Source organism: Phalacrocorax aristotelis, chromosome 1, assembly GCF_949628215.1.
Source record: "Phalacrocorax aristotelis chromosome 1, bGulAri2.1, whole genome shotgun sequence".
Taxonomy (NCBI): Eukaryota; Metazoa; Chordata; class Aves; order Suliformes; family Phalacrocoracidae; genus Phalacrocorax; species Phalacrocorax aristotelis.
This window is the reverse complement of record NC_134276.1, coordinates 211,395,854-211,422,216: the sequence shown is the minus strand read 5'-3', so window position 1 is coordinate 211,422,216 and position 26,363 is coordinate 211,395,854. Positions and strand designations below refer to the sequence as shown.

Genomic DNA, 26,363 nt, shown 5'->3' with positions numbered 1-26,363 from the left:
ACAAGCCTCCTTGCTCCTGCTAATGGCTTTCTCCCACAATGACTAACAAATGGATGAGATGCTTCTTGTCAGGCACTAACACAGCCCTTCTTTTCTACCCATCTGCCTATTTCCACAAAATCTGCGGAACCACCACGTTGCTGAGATACCTACACTAGAAAAATTGGCTGACACCAGTCAACAGTTTCAAAAGTTATTAGAAGAGAACTGACAAAAATACACACATGCATGAATATCCCACACAGAGTAACTGTGTAACTTATTTCTGCAAACAGCCGGTCTAATAAACAGAATTAAGGTTTTTTTGAAACTAACTGCCTGTTGGCAACTTTCAACTTCCACCAAAGAGTTGCCTAAGAGAACGCAAAATCATGTAAAAGTACAATTTTAAGAAAATACGCCATAAGCAAGAGTGCCTGGAAGATGGAACAGATCGACATAGCAGATCTTTCCAACACTGACTTTTGTCAACAGGTGCCCAGCAAATGCACACTGGAAAAAAACACATCAGTCTTAAAATCCATTCAAATAATTTTCCAGTAAATTTCTTCTCATTGCCTGCCCACTCTGCTGAAAAACATCTGTTCACAAATTAAGATGCTACGGACAGAGCATTTCTGGAAGTTTAAGAGGACAGAGAAAGAGTGTATGTACATCACGGTATGAACAGCCCTAAGCAGCCCCCCAGAAGCCATCCTCACAACTGGATATAGAGGCGCAGCAAGCCAGATGCCTGCCTTCATATAAATCAACCCCAGGACATGAAGCGCACAAACATCGTGGGTCTGAGTGCTAACAAGCCATCTAAGCACACCATGCCCAAGCTGATACACATGCCTGCAACGTGTCAGGCTATTCAGCGTAAGCCTAAAGCCTATGGGACTGCAGTGATATAGCTTTTAGACCAGAGCTTTTGTGTCCACGTGGCTACGGATCTTTCTAATATTTGGCAGACACCGCCCTGTAACAAATCCCTATAGCCAGCTCTAATGCGAGAAACGCAGTGCTGTGATGAAATAAAATATACATGTTTTGAGGCACCCAGAGTTCACAAATAACCAGGTACATCTTGCTGTCTTCTCCATCATCATCTGTGTTGAAACATAAGCCGCTCGGCACTTCAAAGACACCACTTGCTCTCAGTCCCAAAAGAGCTTCTGAAGCCGACTGTTTTCTGCTTCCAAGTACTCTCACAGCCCAAGTACTCCCACAGCTGTGTGTACATCCACACCGATTTACTTCAGTGAAAAGACAGAATTGGATATCCCCAGGGTGCAGTATGGGGCTCTGAAGACTTGAGCACTCAGTTTGCAGCTAAACCATTCCCATGCCAACTGCTATACAAACCTTTGTCACAGCTGCTCACCTGAAAGAGCATCCTGCAGTTCCAGCTCTGGGTCCACACTACTTTTCCGAGTCGCAACTGCTAACGAATGCTTCTAGCACTCTGGTTACATGGACTCCTGCGTAGTATGAATCTGTCTGGTACTACCAACCTATTGTCACAGCTTGCCAAACTGCCACCAGATATTTCTGCTCTCTGCTGACTGACGCTGGACTTGAACTCTTGAAAGGGTTCATGTCCCATATCCTATTACACATCATCTGAGCCATACAGCCTCTGAAGGACAGAGTGTCTGTTTAAACACAGATGGCTAAGGAACAATTCAGCAGATCATGGTTAAGTTGTGTATTCACTAGGGGGAAACTTTATGGCTCTCACTGTGATGCTTCTTTCCAGATAGTCAGACTGTTTTGCTTCAGGGGGCCCCCTCTGTTGTGAGCTGCAGAGAACTTGGATAATACTTTTGGAGAGCAGGAAGAGGGTGGAGAAATGCGATAAAAGGCAGATTTGTTGCTGCATCTTCTCCATTTCCCAAAGAGAAAGAAAAGGCAGATTAAAAAAGAAAAACAAGATGGACAGAAGATTCAAGGGGAAAATGAAGTATAGAAACTTCCAGCAGAAGACAGCAATCATGCAAAGTGGTCTACACTTAACAATAAGGCAACTTTCAAACATCAGAAGTTCTTATCACCTGATGACTGTCTAAATGCTTATCTGCAATGACCTTGGTGTCCATAGCCTGATTCTCAGTACACGTCTGTTGTGTTCATTGTCGCTGCAAGTGGCAGCTTTATTTCCCTTAAAGTCAGATTTCATATATATATAAGGGAGAAATATCTATATTCTTGGATGTCTGTGTGCTGCAGACAGAGAAGGCTTCAGTCACTGAGACTGACCCATCCAGTACTAAACTTCACACATATTCATAATGAGAATCAAAACACCACTCATTTGACTGGGAAACCTACTGCAGGTAGCTTTACCTTTGAGAAACCTGTGTCAGCTGTGCTGAGATTTTCAGATATTCACTGTTCCAGACTTAACAGCTGACAGAAAAATAGGTTTCAAAAGAATTCAGAATCATCACTAACTTCTAACTCTAAAACGGTATAGATACAGCAAGGGTTTCTATAATAGTGTTTCATATGGAACTAGGCGTTGAGAATAGGACAGTGGTTTGGAAGTTAGGCTGAAGAAATGAATTGTAAACAGTTGCGTAGCTAGTGCTCATCACCTTGGCTATATACCAAACCAACCGTGATTTTTGAATGCAAAGCACATGGTTTGTACATGTGACACGTTATTTAATTCTAATGTGGAGGTTTAGGGAGAAAAGAGGGTGGTACAACTGTCACATACCTGAAGTCTCCGGACAAGTCCCATGCATGAGGCCAAACATATTGCCACAAGCCTTACTGACAGCAGCCATCTTAGCAAGAACAGGAAGGTTATGAATAACAAAGGACACCTCATTTCGCTGCTGCTTGGCAAGGTTTTGTGCATGCCCCAGGATTCCAAATCCTGTGATGTCTGTAGCTGCATGTGCGTTGAAAGTGTGCATGAGTCCAGCAGCTACAAGAGAGGGAGGGGAAAAAAAAAATCAGAAAAAAAAAGTATCAGGAAAAGCAATACTTCAACAATATTGTGCCCAGTGTGAATGTAGTTGCATACCTTTAATTTGAATCAGGTTGTCTTACTGTTTAAATTAATAATGAAAAAAAAAAATCCTTGAAGGAACTGGAATTCACCAACACTGCATGTAACCCTTAAAAAATTCAACTTGTATTTTAAGTATTAAATCATGCTGAAAATCCAGCATCAAAGTTATATTCAGCCTGCTTTATTAGACATGTGCTACTAATTTGTATTAGCAGTCTAAGGAATAGGGGTTTGCTCCAGATTCAACCTTTTCCCAAGTGGAGGGACAGAGAGGTTCTGAGCTCAGCTTTGCTTCATTAAGGGCAAGGACTAGACTTGCCCTGGGTCAGTTGTCTCACATCTCTTCCCCGCCACTCCGCACAACTATTACATAGGACTATAAGTTCTGGACACTTAGAGTTTAAGAGCTTAAGAACAAAGCCTGCAGGTTGTGGGGGAAGGGCCCCAGCTTCCCCACCTATGCATTCATTGAATTCTTGGGCATTTGCAACTACAGAGCCCTGGAAGGACACTCCAGCTTGCAGGACAATAGCTCCAGTTAAGAATATTTAAATGTTGTTAAAGGTGCCTGACAAGAGCGAGTGGAGAAAAACAAAACCAAGAATGCTTTGCCCTCCTTTGGTGCTTCCCAATACGTGAGGAGGACCTGAGTTCTTTTCCATAAGACAATCCTGGTCATTTATTTTTCCTGGAAGACTTTGCAAAGGAATGAAAAACCAGTGGGATGACATAACAAATACCAAATGAAAACTGAATAAATGGGAGAAGAGACATTTAACCCTCCCTGTTCCTTCAACTGAGAAGTAAGGAAACGCCTAATTCAATTCTCTGCTCCTCCAAAGATACTTTGAACTAAGAAGGGCAATCCCAGATTAAAATTTCTAGGGTCAACACAGAACCTTCCCCCTACCAAAATTAAAACGGGGGAAAAAACCCACAACACACCACACCAACTGGAAAAACACCCAGAAAACAGGTGCTACATACTCCACACTTTGGGAAGCACATAACATGACAAAATTAAAAAATAAAATTTTAAATTGAAGCGCACAAAAATAAAGACCTTTTCCTTTTTTATTCCATTTTGAAATTTTTTAACCTTATTACCGTTAGGCCCGCACGAGTTCTCTAGGCACAGACGATAAGGAACAAATCCAATATATTTCCCTTTAAAACATCCTCTAACTCACTGGGATGTTACTCGCAGCACTCACATGAGTCATAATCATCTCCAGCGACATTTGTGGTTTTGCTGTATAATTAAAAGGGGGCGTTTGATTTTAATCTGCTTGCTTCACAAACACTGAACAGCAGAAAGATGGGGCAGAAGGAAGGGATAAAACAGCTGTGTCACATTTCCCCACAACAGTGAAATGAAACTAAGTATGGAACTGGAAAAACTCACAGCCTTCCCTCCGCCCCCCAAACACACACATCTCTTCTTACCTGTTCTGTTCAGTCGTGCCATGTTCATCATCGCTTCCTGGTACGCTAGTTCTACATCTTCTTGTGTTACCACTAGTTTGATTTTATTCCACTTTTCTGGCTAATGGATGAAATAAAAATTATTCTTTCAGATTTTCAGCTGTATATTTTGAAGCACAACCATACCACTTGAAAAAAAATCCTTCATCCAGAATGTACTTTTTTTTTAAAACTCAGTTAAAGAGGGCCAAAAGGTTCAACAGTCGAGGTGTGTGCTGCTGTACCCAAGTGAAGTTCATTTAAATGTCTACGAGGCACTAAGCACCTCAGATCTTGCTTCCAGCAGCAGAGTGGAGTGGAATAACCTAACCTAGGGCAAAGAGCTCCTCCAAGGCAACTCTCCATCTTGAAATCCGCAGCCAAATGAACTTTGTTGCTGAATGTTGAGATTTGTAATCTCTGGCTTTTTGGTTTGTGGTTGTTTTTTTTTTTTTTTTTTTTTTTTTTTTTTTTTTTTTTTTTAAGAGAAAACTCTTGATTTCACATCTGGACACTTTGATCAAGAAAGGCCACTGATATCCACAAGTCGAGGTCTGAGGGATGTATGCTAAGGCAGGACGTAATCTCTCCAGTGAGTTAGGATTAAGGCAGTTTCATAAACTTCCTTTACAGTTTAATACCAGCATCTCCCTCCACCCATTCTTCAGTGTCTTGTACGGACTCATGCCTCCATCACATACTGAGCAATGCTTTTCATCCCATAAGGCTCTCAGAACAATTTAGGAAATGGTACCTTTATAAAGGGCAATTGTTTTATTTGAAGCTGAAGTAATTCCAGATCCAGAATGGAACAAAACAACCATTCAGCTGTTAAGAGCAACACTACAGACTGTTTTAATTTTCTTCTTTTTTTGCAATGGAAGTAAAATTACAGAGAACTGAAAGTAAACAAAAATAGGATTTTTGACACCACAATACCTACGCTGCCATTCCACAGAATAAATGCATAGGACAAACTTCTTACTAAATCAAAGGTGCAAAAACTACTAAGAATTGGTATATGATGCTGCACTGGGGAAGGATCTTGTCAAAGAGGCTGATATCCTTAACAAGTGATCCCTGACTTCCAGGGGTGTAAGAGAATCCAGAAATGGCAAGAGGGGAAAAGAAAATGGTCAGCCAAAACAAATCATTTGTTAAAGAGCAAGGAAGTATAGCAGTAAGGTCAGAGCTTCTGAAATTAGGTTGAACTGGGTCTGACCAATTATGAGAAAGAGTGAAAAAAAAAAAGGCTGTAAGAGAAGGGACAGAATAGCAATTACTCTTACTGAACGTATGACTGAAACACTTGAGCAGTCATTCTGCCTCAGTTTTCAAAAACACAGTTCTGAGGCTGATCATGGGATGGAAAACAGTCAGATGATGGGAATAGAAATCACAAATGAGATGGAAGCATACTCAAGGCTGAGGCTAGAAGAGCCACAAACACAGGTAGGACACAGATGCAAATTCCTCTCCACTACAGTAATCAGGTACTGGGATTAGTAGAGAAGAAACAAAGGCAGAGAAGTTCACAGAAATCCCCAAACAACTTTTAAAAGCAAGCTTAGGATTTCCAAATGGAAAGGGTCTGTAGAAAACAGCAAGGGCTATAAAACCCCTTCTGAAGGGCGCACGTCACAGCAACCCCTTCCATGCTTTTCAGCCAAAAGAGAAATAGGCAAAGGGATGCCAGTTCCTAGCTGTGGACCAGCCTCATCAGTCCACATCACCAGCCTGGCAGCCAAAGCCACAGGGAACACATTCATCACCCCTAGCACATCCATGACCTGGTCCCCCAGAGCCCCAACAGGGCCCAACTCCCTGCAGACTCTCTGCAGTCTTTTCCTCTGCACCCTATGGCAGCTGCTGCCAGCAACACAGCTAGGGCTTGGCTGCAACAACACTGGCAGTAACCAAGCAAGGAGAACAAATTTTGCCTCCGTTTGGATCTTCTTTTCACTTGTCACCAGGAACACATTTGCTACTGCTCTGTTTAAATACCTGTCCTGGTTTCAGCTGGGATAAAGTTAGTTTTCGTCCCATTAGCTGGTATAGTGCTGTGTTTTGGATTTAGGATGAGAATAATGATGATAACACACTGACGATTTCGTTGTTGCTAAGTCGTGCTTACAGTAGTCAAGGACTTCTTCAGCTTCCCATGCTCTGCCAGGGGCACAAGAAGCTGGGAAGGAAGGGGGCACAGCTGGGACAGCTGATCCAAACTGGCCAAAGGGACATGCCATACCATAAGCATCATGCTCAGTATATGAACTGAGGGGAGCTGGCCAGGGGAGCAGCGATCGTGGCTTGGGGACTGGCGGGGCATTGTTCGGTGGGTGGTGAGCAATTGTACTGTGCATCACTCGCTTTTTATATTGTTATTAATACTTTATTTTACTTCAATTATTAAACTGTTCTTATCTCAACCCACAAGTTGTCCCACTTCTACTCTTCTGATTCTCTCTCCCCCATCGCACTGTGGGAGAGTGAGTGAGCAGCTGTGTGGGTCTTCGTTGCTGGCTGGGGTTAAACCATGACAACACCTCAGCTTTTAGTTTGTTTTTTTTTTAACTTGTTTTGCAGCCACATATCTCTACACTCCGGTTTTCCTTTCTTGCCTATGCATAAACTTGCTGTACTATGTACCTTCTCCCACATACTTTCCAATACAAAGTCGAATTCCCTACTGAAATTTGATTTATGGGTGGATTTGTGATGGGTAATTCCAGTTTCACTTTCCCTACTCTTTCAAAGAGCAAAGCTGAAGAAAAGACAGTACAGCTACTCAGGAATTTTCCTACCACAATCAAATATATATGTTGTTTACATGTAATAGGAGAATTTATTTCCTGCTGTCCTAATTTTTCAGACCAGAAAGCATTTCTGGTTGACAGTCAAATTAGAAGTACTTGAAATATGTGGAAATTCAGAATATCCTTAATTTGCAAGTCTGTTTGTCAGTACAATAATAGATATGTTAAGAATAAGATTATGGCCAGAAAACATACTATAAAATTGTTGTCTTGTTGTTTCACTTCATTTTCATATCAAGATTATCTGAGGCCCTGATCCTTATATCTGATTGGAAAACACAGGATTCTGCAGATGTCAAAATTGCTAGGCCAGACCCTATGAAGAAGGAGAAAAACATTTTTTTTTCTTGTTGGTCATGCTTCAGACTCCAATGATGGTTTAAGCTGGTTCTCTCCCACTTTTGCTAACACAGGCTTTGCAATTAGAATTCATCCGACAATGTAGTGGCCAACAGCCAAGACAAAGTGGATTCCAGCTCACTCCTCTGCCAGTCTATTGGCTCAGTAGTCCCAAAAGTAGAAAAGATGCATCTTTTTAAAGCGTAAACTGAGCAGTTATAATTCTGAAGACACGTACTGGGAGCCAGACAACATAAGCAGATGCCAATTTTGCAGTCACTTTTCAGTTCAGTAGTTACATTTTTGTCTGAAGTAACAGATGGAAGTATATCTACGTACATAATGCTGCTGGAAATGTTCTTATTGAATGCACAGGGTAATACATGTGAAACGTAGATATATTTCCATGTACACAAGCAGAAAGCCCCTGAACACAGCCAGCAATCTTGGCCTGACTACCACCAATAAGCTTTTTGCCAATTACTTTGGCAGGTGGAGTAGGGCATAATTTTACCCAGGGTGCTAGTCTGTTGTTCTGTTAGTAAACAATTTTGTTTATTACAGCAATGCCTGAGAACTAACTAAGAATTAGAAACAATTAAGACGGGCTCACTAAGCACAATACACTAAACTTGCACTATTTCAACAGTCTTGCACATAAGCAGGGAAGGCTGACACACCAAGGAGGAAGGAGGAGAAAGAGGTGGTAGATCATTCCCAGCTGAGCCCTCAGTGTACTTACTACACTGCTGAAGTCAATTTAAGGTTTTGAGGGAATGAGGAAGGTCACCTTTAACTCACACCCCTCTTCCCTGTTTCTTTTTTTGCAGTGTACTCACAATATCTAGCCACTGGTGGACAGCTACAGCCACTTGTGTTCCCAAGGGTTTAGTTAATACAAGCACATCTCCTGGCACTGCATTGTCTGGCCTGAAAACAAAGAATTCACATATTAATTACACAGTGAGATTCACACATTAGGAATAAGTGCCTATAATCACGTTTTCACAGACCCACATATCTTGTCGCGCAGTTAAAAAAAACCTAACTAATTGCAGAATTAACCTTTGGGATTCATTGGCGTGGGATATTATTCAGCAAAAAGCTACAAACTTATTTAAAAGTGCTAATCTTTCTTTCTTGGAATATAACAATGCTTGCAGTCAGACACACGCAAAATTATATCTTTTCTTTCAATTTACTGGAGGTGTAAGACAGGATAGGGAAAAAAATGACCTTTGTTACTTCAGGGCATAGGATAACCATTACTAGGATCACAAACAAATTCATTTGCCTAGTGTAACATGCCACAGCGGGACATTCAAATCAGCTACTGTTACATGGACAGAATGCTGTAAACACAACAATTCTGTAGTTCTCCACAGCCATTAATAGGATAACTGGGAGGTGGTTTAAGAGGTATGTATAAATATGACAGAAATTTATGTCCCAAAACAGCCTTCAATACTTTAAAGGTTAGAAGCATGACACTCCGGTCAAAAGGAGAATAGGATTAAAAGATACTGGGGGGTGGGGAGAAGTAAAAGGACATCCTGTTTAAAAAAGCAAGTACATACAAAAGCAATGTGGCATCTGTTGAGTGCTAAAGACAAATGCAAGCAGGAGAAGATACTGCTTTATTCATCAGGAGACAGATTACAAGATCATAACATGGTATTTAAAGGATTTTTTTTCACTGTATCCCTTCAGACCAGTGCCTTTGATTGTTTAGCGATTTAACTTACATTATAAATTCATTAGGCTGACAGACTGTCGTGGCCACTCCTCCTAAAACAATCCAGGGATTTAACACTGTTTGGCCACCAGTAACAGATGTTCCTGCCTCTTCTGCTGCATCTTTGAAACCCTGGATAATTAGAGGCATCACTTTGTCTCTTTCCTAGAGATCAAAACAGAAGTCAGAGTTCCATACACAGCAGTGCTAGTCATTTCAAGACTGGTCCAGGGCTTTTAATCACTCAAGCCAAATGCCCTCATGGCAAATAGTTTGTGGCAGGAAAGCCAGCCTTCGGAAGAGGTTAGCCTCCTGAAAATTGCATGTTTTCCCACAGAGCTATGGTTTTACCACTTTTGGTGTAAGAGGGGAAGAGACATTCTCATGCTGAAGAAATATTCTTCAAAAGGTCATATACAACTAATGAAATCGGAGTTCTGGAAACTCAAGAACAACTATTCTGCTGCTGTAATCAGGTACGGCCACAGCAGTGTGGTGCAGTAAGACAAGGATAAACCAAGCTGCGTTTGGCCTCCACTAACCTGCAAAGTTTCAATTTAACTTTGTTCTAAGAATAAACATCCCTTTTTTGCTAGGGCAAAACAAACATAGATGCTGCTCAGTTCCACAAAACAATACAAAAAAAGAAAGAAAACAGAAAAAGAAAAGCAATCTATTTCAGTTTCTTCTGCTTCAGAAAGATGTTACAAAGCTGGCATAAGCAAACCAGAGGTATCTATCCAGATTGATACACAAACTGATAATCAAATCCTGCCTTGGAGCAACACTGTCCTGAATTGACAGAAGCAGGGGCCCCATTTTGGTGGAGATGAAGATACTAGCAGCAGCAGATTACAATGCCACAGAAAAGTGAACTTCTAGCAAGTGACCTCAGCATGTTTATGAGGCGAGACCCATGCTATGAACTGTGACGTTCAATAAAACAATCTCTTCTTTAAAAGGGTTCAAACTTTGAGGAGAAAATACACTAAAGGTAAACACATTCTAAGCATATTTAGCTGTTCGGGTCTTCCTTCAAAAGCAAGTACCAAACATCTTACCCTATCTGTCATTTTATTGCTGATTCCAAGGAGCATCAACATGTTGTCGCATTCTGTGACCCCCATGGCATAAAGGTCACTTAGGACATTGGCACACGCTATCCGTCCCTGAAAAAGAAAAACAGACAAAAAAAAAAATCTGCAGGACTGTTTGTGAATGGGCAGACAAACACTTGCCATGAACAAAACTTCCAGCATGAGAGTTGGTACCCTGAGACAGATGTTTATTCCATGGGCTCCTGCATTAAGAAACCCAGCCAAAGATGTGGTGTGATCCATTTTGTGCCATGTGCCCATCCAGAAACAAAGAGATCTGCTCCCTTTGCAGGTAAGGAGAGAATTCATCCCAGCTGTTCTTGGTCAACATACTCTGACTACACAGGAATCCCACTCTGATTTTAGATTGGATGCCTAACTTCAGAGGCTGAAGTTAAGCTCGACAAAGTCTAGCTTTGATAACAAGCTCAGGTCACTTAATCTGCTATGTTCCTATTAACTTCATTCCAGCACAAAACTGTACATGCTGATGAAGACTACCACTGTATGTAATTCACAACTGCTAGGAAGCTAATCCAAAAAGCATATATTGCTGTACCTCTTTCTGCATTCAAATATGGAGGAGACAGGGACCTTGATGAGAAAGCTGTTTGTTCCTCTGCGCTACCCCGGGGGCCATGTCTACACTCATAAGTTTTTAGGATAGTACTCTTCTTCCCAGAGGATACAGCTGTGCGGCCAGCACACAGCCACACTGGGGTGCTTCCTCTGTCAGGAATTCAGTAAGAAACTGTCTGCAGAAGACAGCACATGCCAGGGATTAAGGAGCTCCGGGCTCCCAGAAGCTGGTCTTGTCACCGTTTTGGAGCATGCACTGAGGGGAGATGTCTGCCCCCCGCGACTGTATGGTGAGGGAGATGTCCCTACTCTCACTGAATGAATCACTCATTCAGCTGACAAGATAAGGTTGAATTTTGCTACAGCACACACATTTTAATTGACTTTTGTGTGTGTGAACATCTCCTTTAACATAAATCTGTCCAAGAGACTTAGTCTTCTGTTGAAGATTCCTCTAACAAGTCTTGAAGCTGACAGGACTGAAAAGGGATCGCTTCGGTCACATGAGTTTAGCTACTCTAATTTTTCTAAATTAATGGATCTGAGTGAGGCTTTGTCGGGATGTGGACCCAGCACAGTTGAGGTGTTGAGTTTCCTGATGAAGATGCAGAACTTGGATACAGGATGTGCCCTAAGGGACAGCAAGAGAATTTTAATATGCAGGACAACTTCCGGTGTGTTACTCTGGAAGACTCCATGCATTTTATTAAAATTGCTTAGGTTCACAGCTGCAGAACTGTAACTAACATCTGGTTTTATGACTGTAAATCTGTGCTTTTCATAAAGTTCAGAGGCAACACCACCATGATAAAAACAACAGCATGCTTATTTGACACAATTTGGACTACAGAAAGATGCTTTAGCTGGAAGACAAATTTGGGTCGGAGGGGAAGAAAAGAAAGAAAGAAAAAAAAAGGAATCTAAACACATTTCCACCATCTCTAAAACTTTAGTTGAATCACATATCCAGGGTTTTTGCAAAGATTAGTATTTTCTGGCAGTTACCTTACTTGCTGATGACATGAAATAACACCTCCAAAACACAATTGAGTATAATCCAGTTTTGCAGAAATTCAAGACCTTCCAAGGGCATCAGGGAAATCCCTTATGTATGGAACTGGAATGCATTTTAATCATTTAAATCTTAATAGTTTAAGATTGAGCCGTGTACTGCATGGGTTGATGGACATTGGCTATTAAATTTCTAGATGTTTAAGAACACTAAAGTCTGCCATTTTCCTTTTCTAGAAGGGCACTGTCAAACCATTCTCCACTATCTTCAGTATTTATCAAGCAGACTGCTGGTTTATGCCCTCTTGGGAGCGACAGATAGTTTTTAGAACCACACTGACAACAGCGCTCAGAATAGAGCGCTAGTAGTCAGAGGTCAGTCTAACACTGCTTTTGCCAGCTGGCAAAACCACTACGGAAACAAATTCAGGGAGTGCAAGTCTCAAGTCTGAAGTAGCAAAGGGAACAATACATTGCTTGTGAACACTGATAAGCATGACAGGATTCACAGACAAGGGTCTGCCTAGCTGGGTCCCATGTGCTACCTGACTGCTTGTTTAGTCCCTCTGAAACACAAGTAGCTATGTGCAATGCTAAGAACTATTTATCAGGGCAAAAGATGGAGTACCAGCCGCCCATCCCAGTCTTGAGTGAAAGTTCTTCTTAAAAAGGCACCAGAAAGGTCCCTGGAATGGAGCAGGAAGGAAGTCCACTCTCAGACCAGTCAATTTCCTGCTCCTGTACTCAAAAAGGTGTCTCCACAGTGCCACAACAGAGGCCAGTACCAGTCCTATTACTGCCTGCTTGACACTTATGAAACCCATCTTCAATTGCTTGTAACGTTTCCAGTATCAAACCATTTGAGTCAGAGTCCTATGCTGGATATAGATTTTTACAGGCATACATCCTAGGGATACTTCAGACAACATGGATAGTGTGTTTTCAAGAACAAAGCCAAAGAGGAGGGGAAAGGGGAAAAGAAGGAAGGGTTTTTTTTGCATATAATTGCAGAACCTCATATTAAAATAAACAGTGACAGAATGAGAGAAAGCTGTTTTCTGAAGCAAAAATCTGAAGTTCAGCTGAGTCCACATGCAGTTTTGCCTTCCTCAGCTGTTTTCTAATCCCTTCTGCAACAGCACCCAGCTTGGAGTCTATCTGCACTTTTGGCTTTCCCTCCTTGTTCCTCTCACCTCAACTAAGAAGAGACATCAGATAAGGACCTGCAGGTAGACACTGTGCACAGAGAAACAAAGAGACTCTAAATCAGGGAACACCTACCCAAAACCAGACTAGAACTGACTAGGTAAAGAGATAGAGCAGAAGAGCAAAAAGCAGCGCATGTACTGTGCGTAAGTGATAACAAGAAGAGAGGCTGGTAATGACAGGCATGGGTTAGGGGGAGTCTAGACTAAGAATGGGGAAAAAAACAGCTGGAGAAACAGGGCAGCAGCAGTGTGTCTGGAACAGGAGTCCAGAGCACACTCCTTTATACAGCCTGCATGCAAAATTCTTACATCTCACCACTCCTCTGCTCTTAACAACTGTCCATAAACCCCGTGGCAAATTCTATTTGACTGTCCTCCAACTGATGTTGGTCCAACACAAGATAATGGCGATCTGTATTGCCCCCAGGTACTCTAGGCCCCAGGAGAGCTGCGAGCAGAGAATCCAGCAGCGCCAGCCCTGCTGGATCACAACTGCGGGTAACACCAAGAAGGCTTGTGACAGAATCCCTATTCTTGGTTAGCTTTTAAGAAGAAATACACATCTGTAAACAGATTAGGAAGTGGCAAGACACCACATTAAAATGATGTTGCCAAGAATGAAAAGTGAAGGACTTGAGAATTAGAAAACACTAAAGTTACAGCTGCTGGTGCATGTGGATCCCAGTATGGACTGTAACTATGATGCAACCACTTAAGTTGGACTAAGGCCAAATTTACATTCCAGTCCTACCACACTGGCCTAAACCTCAGCTGGGCAGAGGCTCATCTGTCCACTCCTGTGGCATCTCAAACCCTCTGTATCTCCAAACTAAACAACCCTCCTCCTTCACCACAGCCTTCTCACATGACCCCTCACAAGTTTTTGCTACAAGGTGAGAAAAGAGAGTTTCTCAGCTGATGAAATTGAACACAGCGCTCTGACACTGATTTTTTTTTTTTTAATTATTATTTCCATCCTGGTCGCTGATGAGTTCGTACATGACATTAAAGCAAGCCACTTGCATCAAATTTCTGCAGAGAGCTCAACAGCTCTGTATTCCAGTAGCCAGCCTGAGATCTTGACTACTCAGTTCATAGAAAGAGAGCTCTTCTGGAACAGAAATCAAAGGAGCTAGGCTTGCATATGTGCGCAATACCTGGTCAAGCATGCTAAGAAACAAAAAAGAGTCTGTCCCAATCTCAAACTGCGAGTCCAAAACCTACCTGATGGGTATCACAGAACACACAACGAACAAAAACCAGCAAATAAGGCATGTAATCACGTAAACACCAGTAAAAGCAGGCCTTAAAGCAAAGGAGTCGCATTCAAATCACAGGAACCGAATTCTAGCATTTCTTAGCTCTCATTTAATGAACACCTCCTGTAGAATTCCTTTCAGCTTTACTAAATCCTTTTTAAAAATTCATTTGTTTCAGCCACACATAACACCACAGAGGAGTCTCTACTGAGAGAAATAGACACAGACGGAATCAAAGTCAAAGGGCACACAGCTTCCAATAAGTCATTTCAACTTATCCATCTGCAAGTGGAGGTAGTTCGACAGGGAAACTGGTGTTGACAAAGCCCTCTGAAGTTGCCAGGTGCTATTGCCAACTAGTGTCATTTAGGCATTTCCAGTTCCAACACATTACCTGGTTATTTCAGAATCTCAAAAAAGGTCAATTCAATGCAGTTCTGCCAGCAAGTAGAGTTTCCCGTCTCCCACTTCACAGACAGCTCTTCTTCCCCCCTTTTGGCCTTTTCAAGCTAAATCTCACAGAACAACAGTCGGAGGGAAATTTGAATTAGAGGTGGCAGTTCTCCCAGCTTTCACCTATAGAAAGCAGCACTGCAGCATTCCTGGCTGACACGGAAAAGATTACAGGATGCAGCTATGCCCTTCCCTCTTCACATGTGATTAGGAAAGACTGAATGCAGTTAATCAAACAATTAGCACGGCGCATCTAGAAGAAACGGTCAAAATTGCCATCAGATTGGTAAGTGAGAAGCACAAATCAAATAAAGTTTAGCCAGCTTACCATCATATAAGGATCATCCACAATAGGATAAATATAATCTGTTGTCTGGACCAACGACAAACCTCCATGTCTTAATGGAATAACACAAGTGTCCATCCCAATTCCTGCAAAGACAAATCCATCAGTGAGCTGTGTAACTTTGCCCTTAATTATCTGTTGCTCTTAACAAGAGAACTTAAAAAACATGCCCGAGAAATACAACTCACAATACTGCCTAAACAGACATGGCAAATTCCTTCCCTAGAGAAAGCACATAGCACAAATAAGAGGAAAACCAAACAAAGACTGAGAACTCCTGACTGGAACAGAACGGAAGCGTAACTGGCTGAAAGCAAGAACTAACCTACAATGTTCTACATTTTTTTTGCAGCGTAGTAATAGTGCATTAAGAATATCTGTGCTTATATTTTCGTGCATTTAAAGTTAAGAGGAACTACATGAATTGATTTTGTCAAAAGCGAATAGGTTTTCCTGTCACTCTGATCTCAACAAAAACATAGTCACAGTTTTAAAACCACATAGCCTCTCATAAAGGGCATTTCCTCACTTCAGAAGGAACAAAAAGAATGCCACAAGTCACAGCCTAGGCTCTTGGTGAAAGATGATTCACCCACTTGGAGCTTCTGCAACTGTGTTAACTTTGCCTTACTTCTGCGAGCCTGAAAGGCGGCAAAGATGATCTGCTAGACAGGGAAACTCCTCTGAGAAAACCACAACACTGAGCGCAGCCTTTTCCCTGGCGGTGGATATTTCAAACATCGTAGGCGATATTAAGACCTCCAGGCATTTGCTACAATGCAAGAGCCTGCAGCAGGTGACATATCACAACATGCTAGCTGAGCCGCGTTCCATCGATATCCTTGTGCCTTGTGGCAACACCAAGTAGCTTGCCTCCTTCCTGGGCTGGCAGTAAGCTGCCTAGAATTACTTTGCATACCTCCACAGGGCAAGAGTCTTCAAACAACCAGTTTTCAGGGAGCAGATGCCACACGGTAACTTTTCCCCATGTATTAACGAAACACAAGACCTAATGCTACAAGCCAGTATTTGGCAGTGTCCTGTACAATGACTGAGCTGCTCCACCTGAGGTCCTACCAAGGACACAGAGCAGAAGGTCTGACAGAAGCTCATGAGCAGTAATTTAGGGTGGCTCAACCTCCACAGAAGCTACTATGCATGACATCTCCTGGGAAGTGCATATAAACAGTTACAGAGAAGTGGCTCATGTGCAGGAGCTGTTTTGCCCTCAGTTCATGCCATAATGCTGCAAGACTGATTTCACTTGTGTGGTTTTCCACAGCTTCAGCAAAAGCGCTGCTTGACAGACAAGCTGCAGGCCAAGGGGCCCTGACTGTCCTTCTGAGGCTACATTTCCGTTCCACCAAAAAAGGTCTGACTAAATAAGTGAATCTGTTCAGAGGGGTGACTGAAAACAGTGATTTCAAGGTCCACAACAGCTCTGAGAATTAATACCAAACTTGCAGTTTCTCACTCACGGATATACTCACAGCCATATTTAAGATTGCTCTGGGTAATACCACTTGCAGAACAAGAAAGGAGCAAGGTTGAGCCTGCTATTGAAAGTTTCCCTCTTGAATGCATCTCGAAAGCACGGTGCCTATGCACAGGCTGTAAAGTTACCTGTCTCCCCCTTTTAAGCACAAGGCAGAGGCAAATAATACCAAACTTATCTGAAGACACAGTTGTTAAAGGGACACTCACCACAAAAAGCGCATTTTTAAGAGACCTGAACCCTCCACCTCCTATTACTAGCAGATTTCCTGTTACATAATATCACACCTACTTACTGATGGCATTAGTCTGCTATTTTTTACCTCTTCATATAGCTGGAGAAGAAAAATCTATTAGCAATTCCATTACTGTTTAGAGCTTGTAAGTCCATACAAGGGAAAAAAAAAAAAACACAAACCCAACAGTTAGATAATTAAATCTAAACCAAACTATTACTGGTTTTAGAAACTTGCCAAATGGAAATGCTGTCATGAATAACTTATTTAATTTAGGAAAAAAACCATATAAATAGCAATTTGGGGATAAAAGAAGCTGGAAGTGTCCTTCATTACGGAATATTAAATTATAGTGCCACCCCAGCTCTACACACAATTGCTGCTTAGATATTTCATACAAAGATCGCCATTGTTTAAGCAAGAACACGGGCTCCTTACTAATCTCTCTCTGAATTCAATCTCTACCACAATAATGGGTTGCAACCTGTTAGCCTGCTAATAGACAATTAGCGATGTTAAAATAATTTTAAATAAGGTTACTGGGCACCAAATTGATAATTAAATAACTTCAGAATAAATACTACACTGATATTCCTAAATTGAGGAAAAAAATTCATTCTGCCCTACAAAGTAGAGGCTGAATATGCAGGGCTGAGGAAGTAGACAAACAGAATTAACAGTGTCATTAAACACATCATCTACATTCATTTATCTAGATCAACATCAGGTAGAGTAGCCGGTATCAAAATACCTACGTTCGCCCTGTTCCCCAAGTAGGGTTTTTCCCCTGTTACTGCTTACATCATTGTGCAAATACCAAAGAGAAAGCAGAGCTGGCAGGAACAGAGATGTCTTGGAAAGACAGCCGTTCCCAGGCAGCTTATACAGGTGAGCAAAGCAGTGAGAGCAGGGAACAGCGAAAGGACTGAAAGGGAAAACGATGGCTGTGGAACAATCCGCTCCCAGCCTCAGGTGAGGCAAGAAAGTTTCCTCTGGCTCATTTTCTCTGACTCAGGAACAGAGGGGAGAGGAGGGAGAGGGAAACTTCACCTGCGAGTCATCTAATTGCATAAAATTAATGGCATTCATTGCATGAATTTCCAAAGGCAATATGTAATATTAAAGACCAGAAATTAACTGATACAACTTCAGTTTGCAAAGCATCTACTGGGGAACGGGAGGAGGAGACTAACTCCTAAGCACATGCCCGTCATGATGGCCATTCCTGACCGTTTGTAGTTGAGCGCACTGCGGGATGTTAAATAATTAAAATAATATTCTTGTATCCCAGATGCCAAAAATGACAACACGAGAGTCATTCTTCAGATGTCTGGATGCTGTGTGTGCGTTATACAACATACAATTTTCAAACTGCTTAAACAAACTGCAAATGCGATCGCGTCACTAAGCAGACCAAACAGCAGGGTCACACGCATCTGGAAGAGCAACTACTTACCCAACCTGGGCATAACTGCCCCCAGGAACTGTTCATCTTCCTGAAAATGGTTTTCTTGTAGAGATTCAAGCAGCTTCTGTAAGACATCCTGAGGCACTTTGCAGCCTGTGCCTTTCAGTTCAGTGAATCGGGTCAGACGGAAACTCTTGTCCAGTTCGTAACTTTCTGGGTTAAATGACTCCCGAACAGACATGGTTCTCTCACACACACTGCTGGCCTTTCCCACCCCAGAGCAATGGTATCAGTCTCTCTGCTGATCAGTCTAATTAAAAACAAAATTAAAAAATTGGGAACATTAGAAAGTCCTAGGCCCTGTAAGACAGTAAGTTTTCCACACAGAGCAAGTTAAAAAGAAAGGGAAAGCACTCAGTGTGGTCCTTCACGTGTTGCTAAGACAGGTGGGCACATCTCACGTGACCCAGTTCTCCAGGACTACAAAGGAATGACTCCTCTTCCTGCCTTCCAACATTTAAAACTAGAACTATGCCACGCGAATCAGAGAATGCATTTCTTTTCCAGTTACTCTGCCTAAGTTTTTCATTTAAAAAAAAAAAAAGAACCTAACATGCTTACCGACCTCATTTAACACAGAGGTAATGAAAGAAATAATAGTTCCCAGAGCACCGAGGCCGATTTCCAGAAGGCAGCTGGGCCCTGATCCTGCAGCACGCTCAGAAGAGACATCTGTTTGTACTCAGCTCAGCGCGGGGTCGTCATTTTAGCCATTAACATATTAATCTCAAAAACAAGGTGCTTTTCAAATAACGCCTCTGCTTCGGTTCTGATGTAAGAAGCTGAAACTCTGCAATACACCTGTTCTCCGTGGGGGAAAACGCAAGCCCAGCGTTCTGTTAGCGCAGGTAACGGCAGAACAAAGAGGCTGTACTTAAGCAGGCTGGTTTACCTACAAACGTGCCAGTTCACTTTTTAGTATTTTTGCAGACATAAAAACGTTGATAAGAAAAGCTTCTTGCTTCTCCAGCCCTTTTTTAGTCAACTGAGAATACAGCGAATAGCCCGTTAAAATGGTAATGTAAAAAGACACTGATGCAACTCATTTAATAAAATTCTTAACAATGCACGTCTAATTTTAGAACGTTTTTCCACTCTGACTCACGCGCACCACACTCCAAAACTAATACGAGGCCTAACCCAGACACTGACTTCTAAACAGGAACGGCTGTGATAAAACGCAATTCACCTTTCCCAGAGAAGTTGTTTTCAGGAATTACTAAAAACGACCTGTCTGCGGTAGTTGCCTAGAAAGCATGGATCCTGCCTAACGACAAGGAGGAGGGAGTTCAGCGGCATCGCTGACAAAATCTGATATACTGATGGTCGTGCCGTTAGGAGGTTAAGCTGAAAAGCAAAAATGCAAGTGACTGGTACGGGCGAAGTTCGACAGCGCTAAATGTAAGAAAGAAGTAAATCTACAGCCTGGCAGCTGATTTCCCCCATACAGCACTTATTAACACGTATGCCTGCTCCATAAACCTTTAATTCTACTAATTTATTGAACGTGCTTTGTAGGAATTGAAATTTTAAGCTCCCTGAGAACTTCTGATGTGGAGCCCAGCACCCCTTTACAGCGCTTTCCCTCCTTCTCTGGGAGGCGTGGCACTTATTTAAAACAAATCTTCCAAAGCCCAGGCTCGGGCGGTAATCCAAACTCCAGCTACAAGAACGTGTCTTGGATGAGCAATGAATTCGGTTCGTAGCTGTTGTCTTCCAATGCAAGACACTGAGCTCTTGCAATCAAAAAGGAAAAAAAAAAAACCCACCATAGTGTCTGGAAAACAACCTGTCAACAGAGATGGGAGACAAAAGCTTTTAAAGGAGGGAGATTTTTTTTCTTCATTCTTTTTTAACACTTCATTCTAATTAATTCCAGAAATTTAGAAAAAGCAGCTTGCCCCGCAAGGGAAACATTTTCCTTCATCTAACTAGTAATTGCAATATGCTTAGCACCCCCTACCTACTTATTTAGGAAAGCTTTCAGAGGCCACAGCCTAGCAGGAACTTTCTGCAGTCTTGAGGACCATAAGACACAGTAAATCACGTTCCCTGGTTTGAAAACAAAAAAGACGATTTTATTTAATGGAAAACACCCACAGTGCACGAAGACAATAACTTTTTAATGAAGATCTCAATAAAGCTCCGTGCAACTATGCATTTCGCAGACTGCCTTGGGAATAACCTTCCCTGCAAGACCAAGTTCCTTGTGGCTGCTGGCAGTCTCCGCAGGCATGCGGCGTGAGCGTTAGGCATCCCTCCCCAGCAGGGGAAAACACCTCGCAGCCCAGATGGTTCTTACTTTAAAAGAACGGCATAATAAATATTAAAAACCAAAGTTTAACCCTTGCCTCCCTAAAGAGCAGAGAGAGGAGAGCACAGGAGCCAAAGGGGAGAGCGAGGAAGAACCAGAGCCAGGTACCTACCCAAAACAAACCCAAGAGCAATCAACGGCAACCCAACCGCCTGAGAGCTACGAGGTGAGGAACCGCAACAACCATTTGTCCGGGGAGCGCGGCGAGGAGCGCTGCGGAGAGACATGGCTCTGGGACACCTTAAATTTCCAGCCGCTGCCTTTAAAGGCACGCCAGGGCCTCCACTGTTGCTCTTTGTGCAGCCGGAGAGGAGGAGGAGGCGGCGCGGGGGGGAGGAAGAGCAGCCCGGCTGGCTGCGTGCAGACAGGACGTGCGCGGGCAGCGACCCCCTCGCCTTGCTCCGGAGGGGGCAAAGCCGCGGTGAGCGCCCCCCACGCACCCCCACCCCCACCCCGCGCGGGCCCGGGCCGCACGTGCGCGCAGGTAAGATGTCAGCCGGGGCGGGGTTAACCCCTTGCAGGCGGAGGCAGGGTCTGCAGGCGGTGGCGGCGGGACGAGCCGCCAGCCCCGGGGCGCGCGCGCGGGTGGGGGGGGGGGGGGGGAGAGCGGCCGGTGGGACGTGGGGCGCGCGCCCCCCGCCGCCGCTCCTTAAGGGGGGGGGGGAAGAGGGGGAAAAAAAAAAAGGGGAGGAAAAAAAAATGTCGGCGGGCGGAAATTTTAACCCGTCCGGTGCCGGCGCCGGGTGTTTTTAAAGCGGCCGCGGCGACGACGGCGCGGTGAGGCGCACCCCCCCCCCTTCCCCCGCCCTTCCCCCGGGGCCGGGCTGAGGGAGGGCGGCGGGGCCCGCGGCCAGGCGGGCAGCCCGAGCCCTGATGGCGCCGCGCCGCCCCCCGCGCCCGGCCCAGCGTAACGGCGGAGGCGAATTCCCCTTTAAATCTCCCCGCCTTGCACCCCCACCCCCCCTCCTCCTCCCTCCCTCCTCAGGTCTCCCTCTTACCGGCTCGCCTCCTCGCCCTCCGCCTCCTCCCGCGAACGGGACTCCCAGCCCAGTCCCACAATGCACCGGGCGCGCCGGGCTCCCTCAGCGCCGCCTGAATAGAAATGCCGCCGCCGCCGGGCACGGCGGGGTTAAACCACCCCCCCACCCCCCCCGCCGCCCGCTCCCGCCTCCCCGCGCTCCCCGCCCCCTCCCCCCTCGGCGGCCGCGTGCGCGCACCGCTCTCCCCCTCCCCCCTCCCCGTCCCGCGCGTTCCCGCGCGCGGGCGCGGCGCGCGCCCGCCCGCCCTGTTGCAGCGCCACTTGTTGCAACCTTCGACACACACACTTCGTGGCCCTGCACGCGTGGGCTGCGGGGGCGGGATGCGTTGCGCCCCCGTAGCGCGGCGCTGCGCGCGGGTGGGGTTTATGCGACGCGCGAAAGGGGGCGCACCCCCTTGGGGGGGGGCGGGCGGGTGCTGGGCCCCCCGGCAAGGTGTGTGTGTGGGTCGGTGGTTGCAGCTCCCCCGGCTGCAAGGTACGTGGCTGTGTGAGTGTGTGGGTAGGTGGGTGCGGCTCCCCCCACTGCAAGGTGCGTGGGTGGGTGCGGCTCTCCCCCCTGCAAGGTATGTGGGTGGAGTGGGGAGCGGGTGGGTGCTGCTCCCCGTGCTGCAAGGTGCGTGGATGGCTGCTGCTCCTCCTCCCGCTGCAAGGTGGGTGGAGGGGTGCGTGCGTGGGGAGAGCGGCACGGTGGGGCCACGCAAACCCGGGACGGGTTTGCAAGCGTTGCACCGCGCTGCGGGCGTGTGTCTGGGCACGGGTGGGGGGGACGCGAGCTGCTTGCGGGGCTCGGCCTCAGGAGGAAGCCTCGTACGGAGGCGCGGAGCAGGTTTTTAAGCGGGATTCAAAAGCAGTCGCGGTGCCGTGAGGGCGAGCGCTGGCGAAGCGGGTCGCTTCCTCGAGTCCTCCTTGCATCCCACCCGGCGGGGTGCTCTGTGCAGGTGTGCCGCGTTAGCTCCTGGGGTGGAGACGCCCCGCTGTCTAGATCTTCACATTCCCTCTGTAAAGCGCAAACCTCTCTCTGAAATTAATTGCTCCGAGATGTTGGCGTTGAACAACGAAAGTGTTGGATTTGGGAGCGTTTTGGGTGGGGAAATTTAGCTGGAGCTGAGGAAACCCTCACTCTTCACAGCCGGGTTCTCCGCCTGCGCTGCATTTTGCCCAGAAACTGGACAAGAAGTCACATTTGATCCACGTTGCACCCAAAAGCTGGGCAAGAAGGAAACCGAGGAGGTCAGGTGAACTTGAGGATGGACAAAATTTGGCCAACATTAAATTTTTCTGGATGCAGAGCCGAGACCAGGGAGCCGGAGAAGCCCTCGGCTGTCACCTCCAAGGCTCTCCGTCGGTGTGTGGCCCACGGAGGGCTGCAGTTACCAGGCCGCAACCTGCCTGGGTGCGTCAGCTGGCGATTTTTTTTTTTTTTTTACCCAAAATCTGGGTTGGAGCACACTTCAAAAAAAATGGAATCTTGTTTTGAAGTGGGTGGTGACGAGCGCAGCCCGGCCCTAGGAAGCTTCACCGTGTTTAAGCACAGCCAGGGCATCCTGTCTTGTCCGAGAGTTGTTTGCCGAAGTCAACCCCTTTTCATCGCGGATTTGCAAAGCATCCCATTTTTTCTTACGCACTTAACAGATAAATCACTGGAATCTGACGCACCTTTAACAAGTCTGTCTTTCAGCATCTTCTCGGTTAATTTTTCTACCTGAAAGTGGTTTGTGTGCTTCTGAAGACCCTTTTCCCAACCAATTAAGGCCAAAAGTCAAGTGATTCTCACTTAAAACTTCTCTCGCTTCACACACGAGACAAGTTTTGCCCAGAAAGGAGGGGATTCCGGTGTTACGGACAGCACAGGGCCGGGTTCTGCATCGCCAGATAGATAAAAAGGGCACTTCGCTTTTTGTAATGAGGTACTTAACTGCAAATTAAGTAATTGCCTGTTAGTTCAAAGACTGCCTTTTGTGCAATGGACTTTTTCAAAGTCCTGCCTAAAAACAAGCAGAAAGAGAAGAAATTAAAATGTTGCTTTTCCTGCCTGTTTTAATTACTCTTTGTATCTCCGAGTGAACGTAGCGCCCCGGGCCATGGTGCAGAGGACCAGCGATGCACGGGAGCTCCGGCACTGAGCACATTCAGGACGTCACTAATATTATTTGTATAATTAATTGATTTTCAGGCTCCTCCGTGTTGTTCTTCTAAAGCGTTTCGAGCTCGACTCACAGAAGTTGTTTCTGCGTGAGCAGCCGTGGGGCGTTTGACCGATGGTTTTGATGGCAGAGATGAATCGAGGGCGCGGCGCCCGCAGTCCTGACCTGGAACTGGAACTCTTCCCCGGCGCCCCTCCCTCCTCTCAGACGGGCGGAAGATCTCGGGATCTTCTGATTGCCATCGATCCGAGCTGATTTGCTGAGCGTTGGCTGCCTGTCACGTCTGCGTGTTCCGTGATAGACGGTTTCAATCTGAAAAAGAACCCGTAAGTATCTTGAGAGGTGGTAATCAGATGCTCTGATCTAACATTTCTCCAGCATTTAGCCACTGCCTTTACCACCAGCACCTCACTTAAAAGAACGATAAATCATGAAACGTAAGGAAACTATGAGATAAAGGAAAAAGGAACAATTTTAAGCCCTGACTTACGGTTTTTCCTTTCTGATTTTTTTTGAGGGAACTGAATCATATTTTCATCTTTTTTTTCCACATCCATGAGGGCTAGACACTTACTTCATTATACAGGGAAACAAACAAATAAATATAGATTTCCAGGCGGTAGCACGACTGCAAGAAAACCCGAACACTTGGAATTCCACGCCGAGGTGGTGAGGCCTGGTGACGCTGCTTTGTGCTGTGTGTTATGCGCAGGAAGGGGGGAGGTTCCTGCCTCGCAGGTGCCGTGCCAGGGGCTGCCCCTGTCCCTTCCCGTGGCTTCAGGGGGTGGGATGGTTGCACCTGAAGACGAGAGATGAGGGAAAGGGTCTCCAGGAAGGAAAACACGTGCAGGGTATCCATTCAGCCCAGTAGCACCAGTATGGGTGTGACCCTGTAGAGGTGAAATTAAACAGGATGACTGCGCTGGTGGATTAAAAGCCCGCTTCTTGGCGTGGGCAATCGTGGAGCATCCCCAGGTGGATCTGCACGTGTCCCGGTGGACATGTGCACCGGTCCCTCCTGCCCGCGCCGGGGTGAGGCTTTGTGTGGGCAAGCAGCCGGCAGGCAAACGGCTTTGCCAGCAAAACAAGCCAAGGGGGAGCAGTGAGCAACATCTCTGCTGCAGCTTCAGGTTGCCGTTGCTGCACCAAGCACGCACGTACCCCATGCTTCTGCTGGGGCCCCGTGGTTGAAACAGCTGCTGGAGGACGTGTGGGATCAGGAAGGGAATCCTGTGCATCCAGGGGAACGTCCTTTTGGTGCAGGATCATAAGCAAAACCCTAAAAGAGTAGTGATGGATCCAGCAGCGCTGGGGAGAGCCCACGCTGCTGGAACCACCTGCTTCCTGTAACATTTTCCTAGAGGTAAATAATGGTTTTCTGGAATTAAAAAATGATTAAATGGCTTCCACCCACCCCCCAAAGGCTTTTTTGCTGTCTGCATGCAAAATCTCTAGCAGGAATTCCGTGATCTGGAGCAATTTGGTCTGATGCCATGGGGACGGTCTGCTCTGCACACCTTAGGAAGTGCAAAAAGGAGAAAGAAAAGATAGAGCCCTCTGTGCTGCGGCTTCTGAGTGCTGCCCGATCGCTCAGTCGCATCAAAGCTGGCTGCCTCCTGCGCTGACACGAGGACGCAACAGATGTCCTTAACCTTTACAGGTGCAGGGCCTGCATTTCTTCAGTCTTTTTTCCTTGGATGACTCAGAGCATGGATTATTAGCAGCTCTGGTTTCTTTGACCAAAGTGCTTTGTTGCGTGTACATCCAGGTTAAATCTAAGCAATATTTCTGATCCATGTAGGCTTCCGACTTGGCTCTGTGTCTTTGGCATTTACAAAATGATCAGCGTTTGAACTCTCCCTGTTCTGTTTCTTAAATGTCAGCAGAAACTTTTTTTTTTTTAAATAAAACAATGCAGCCTCTCCCTGCGATGTTTGTAACCCAGAAACTGCAGCATCACAAGAGCATGATAAAATATTGCTGATTAAAACCAGGGTAAGAAATGACAGCAAAAGTGCTTTATTCTTTTTCTTTCTCATTGCAGAATTCACAATGAAGTCGCTGGTAAAATGGGACCGGCTGTTTGAGCTGTGCTTATGCTGAATACTAGATTTAATGAACTGGAACTACTTCCCCTGGCATGTGGGGCTGGCCATATGCTTTTGACACGAAAACTTTAACTTTGGTGTGATAATTTAATTTCTCATGTTGTAAAACACATCTCACGGCATAGCTTTTCCCCCACCTCTCTCTGTTTTGACAGAGTTTGTGCATTGTTGGCTTCCCTTGCTTCATTTTTCTCTTCTTCCTGCGTCTCATTAATACACAAGCAGTATTAAATAATAATGATGCCAGTA

At 45.1% G+C, this 26,363-nt stretch overlaps 1 protein-coding gene and 1 long non-coding RNA gene across 4 annotated transcripts in view; one reads left to right on the top strand and one right to left on the bottom strand.

Moving 5' to 3' along the window:
* SEPHS1 (selenophosphate synthetase 1) overlaps positions 1-21,911 on the bottom strand; it is a 25,778-nt gene extending 3,867 nt beyond the window's left edge. The window contains exons 1-8 of one of the 3 annotated variants that reach the window (XM_075081563.1): positions 21,822-21,911; positions 18,498-18,759; positions 15,294-15,397; positions 10,420-10,527; positions 9,369-9,523; positions 8,463-8,553; positions 4,451-4,550; positions 2,705-2,917 (exon numbers count right to left, since the gene is read on the bottom strand). In XM_075081563.1, the coding sequence (XP_074937664.1) occupies positions 2,705-2,917; positions 4,451-4,550; positions 8,463-8,553; positions 9,369-9,523; positions 10,420-10,527; positions 15,294-15,397; positions 18,498-18,690 (964 nt within the window). In that variant the 5' untranslated portion in view covers positions 18,691-18,759; positions 21,822-21,911. Of the gene's footprint in view, positions 1-2,704; positions 2,918-4,450; positions 4,551-8,462; positions 8,554-9,368; positions 9,524-10,419; positions 10,528-15,293; positions 15,398-18,497; positions 18,760-20,476; positions 20,563-20,935; positions 21,364-21,821 lie in introns of those variants that run through there. The other 2 variants (XM_075081564.1, XM_075081565.1) reach the window with 2 other exon arrangements.
* Positions 21,169-26,363, top strand: LOC142051886 (uncharacterized). Its single transcript, XR_012658667.1, has 3 exons — positions 21,169-21,307; positions 24,036-24,332; positions 26,051-26,363. It is a non-coding gene; the product is annotated as an uncharacterized LOC142051886 (long non-coding RNA).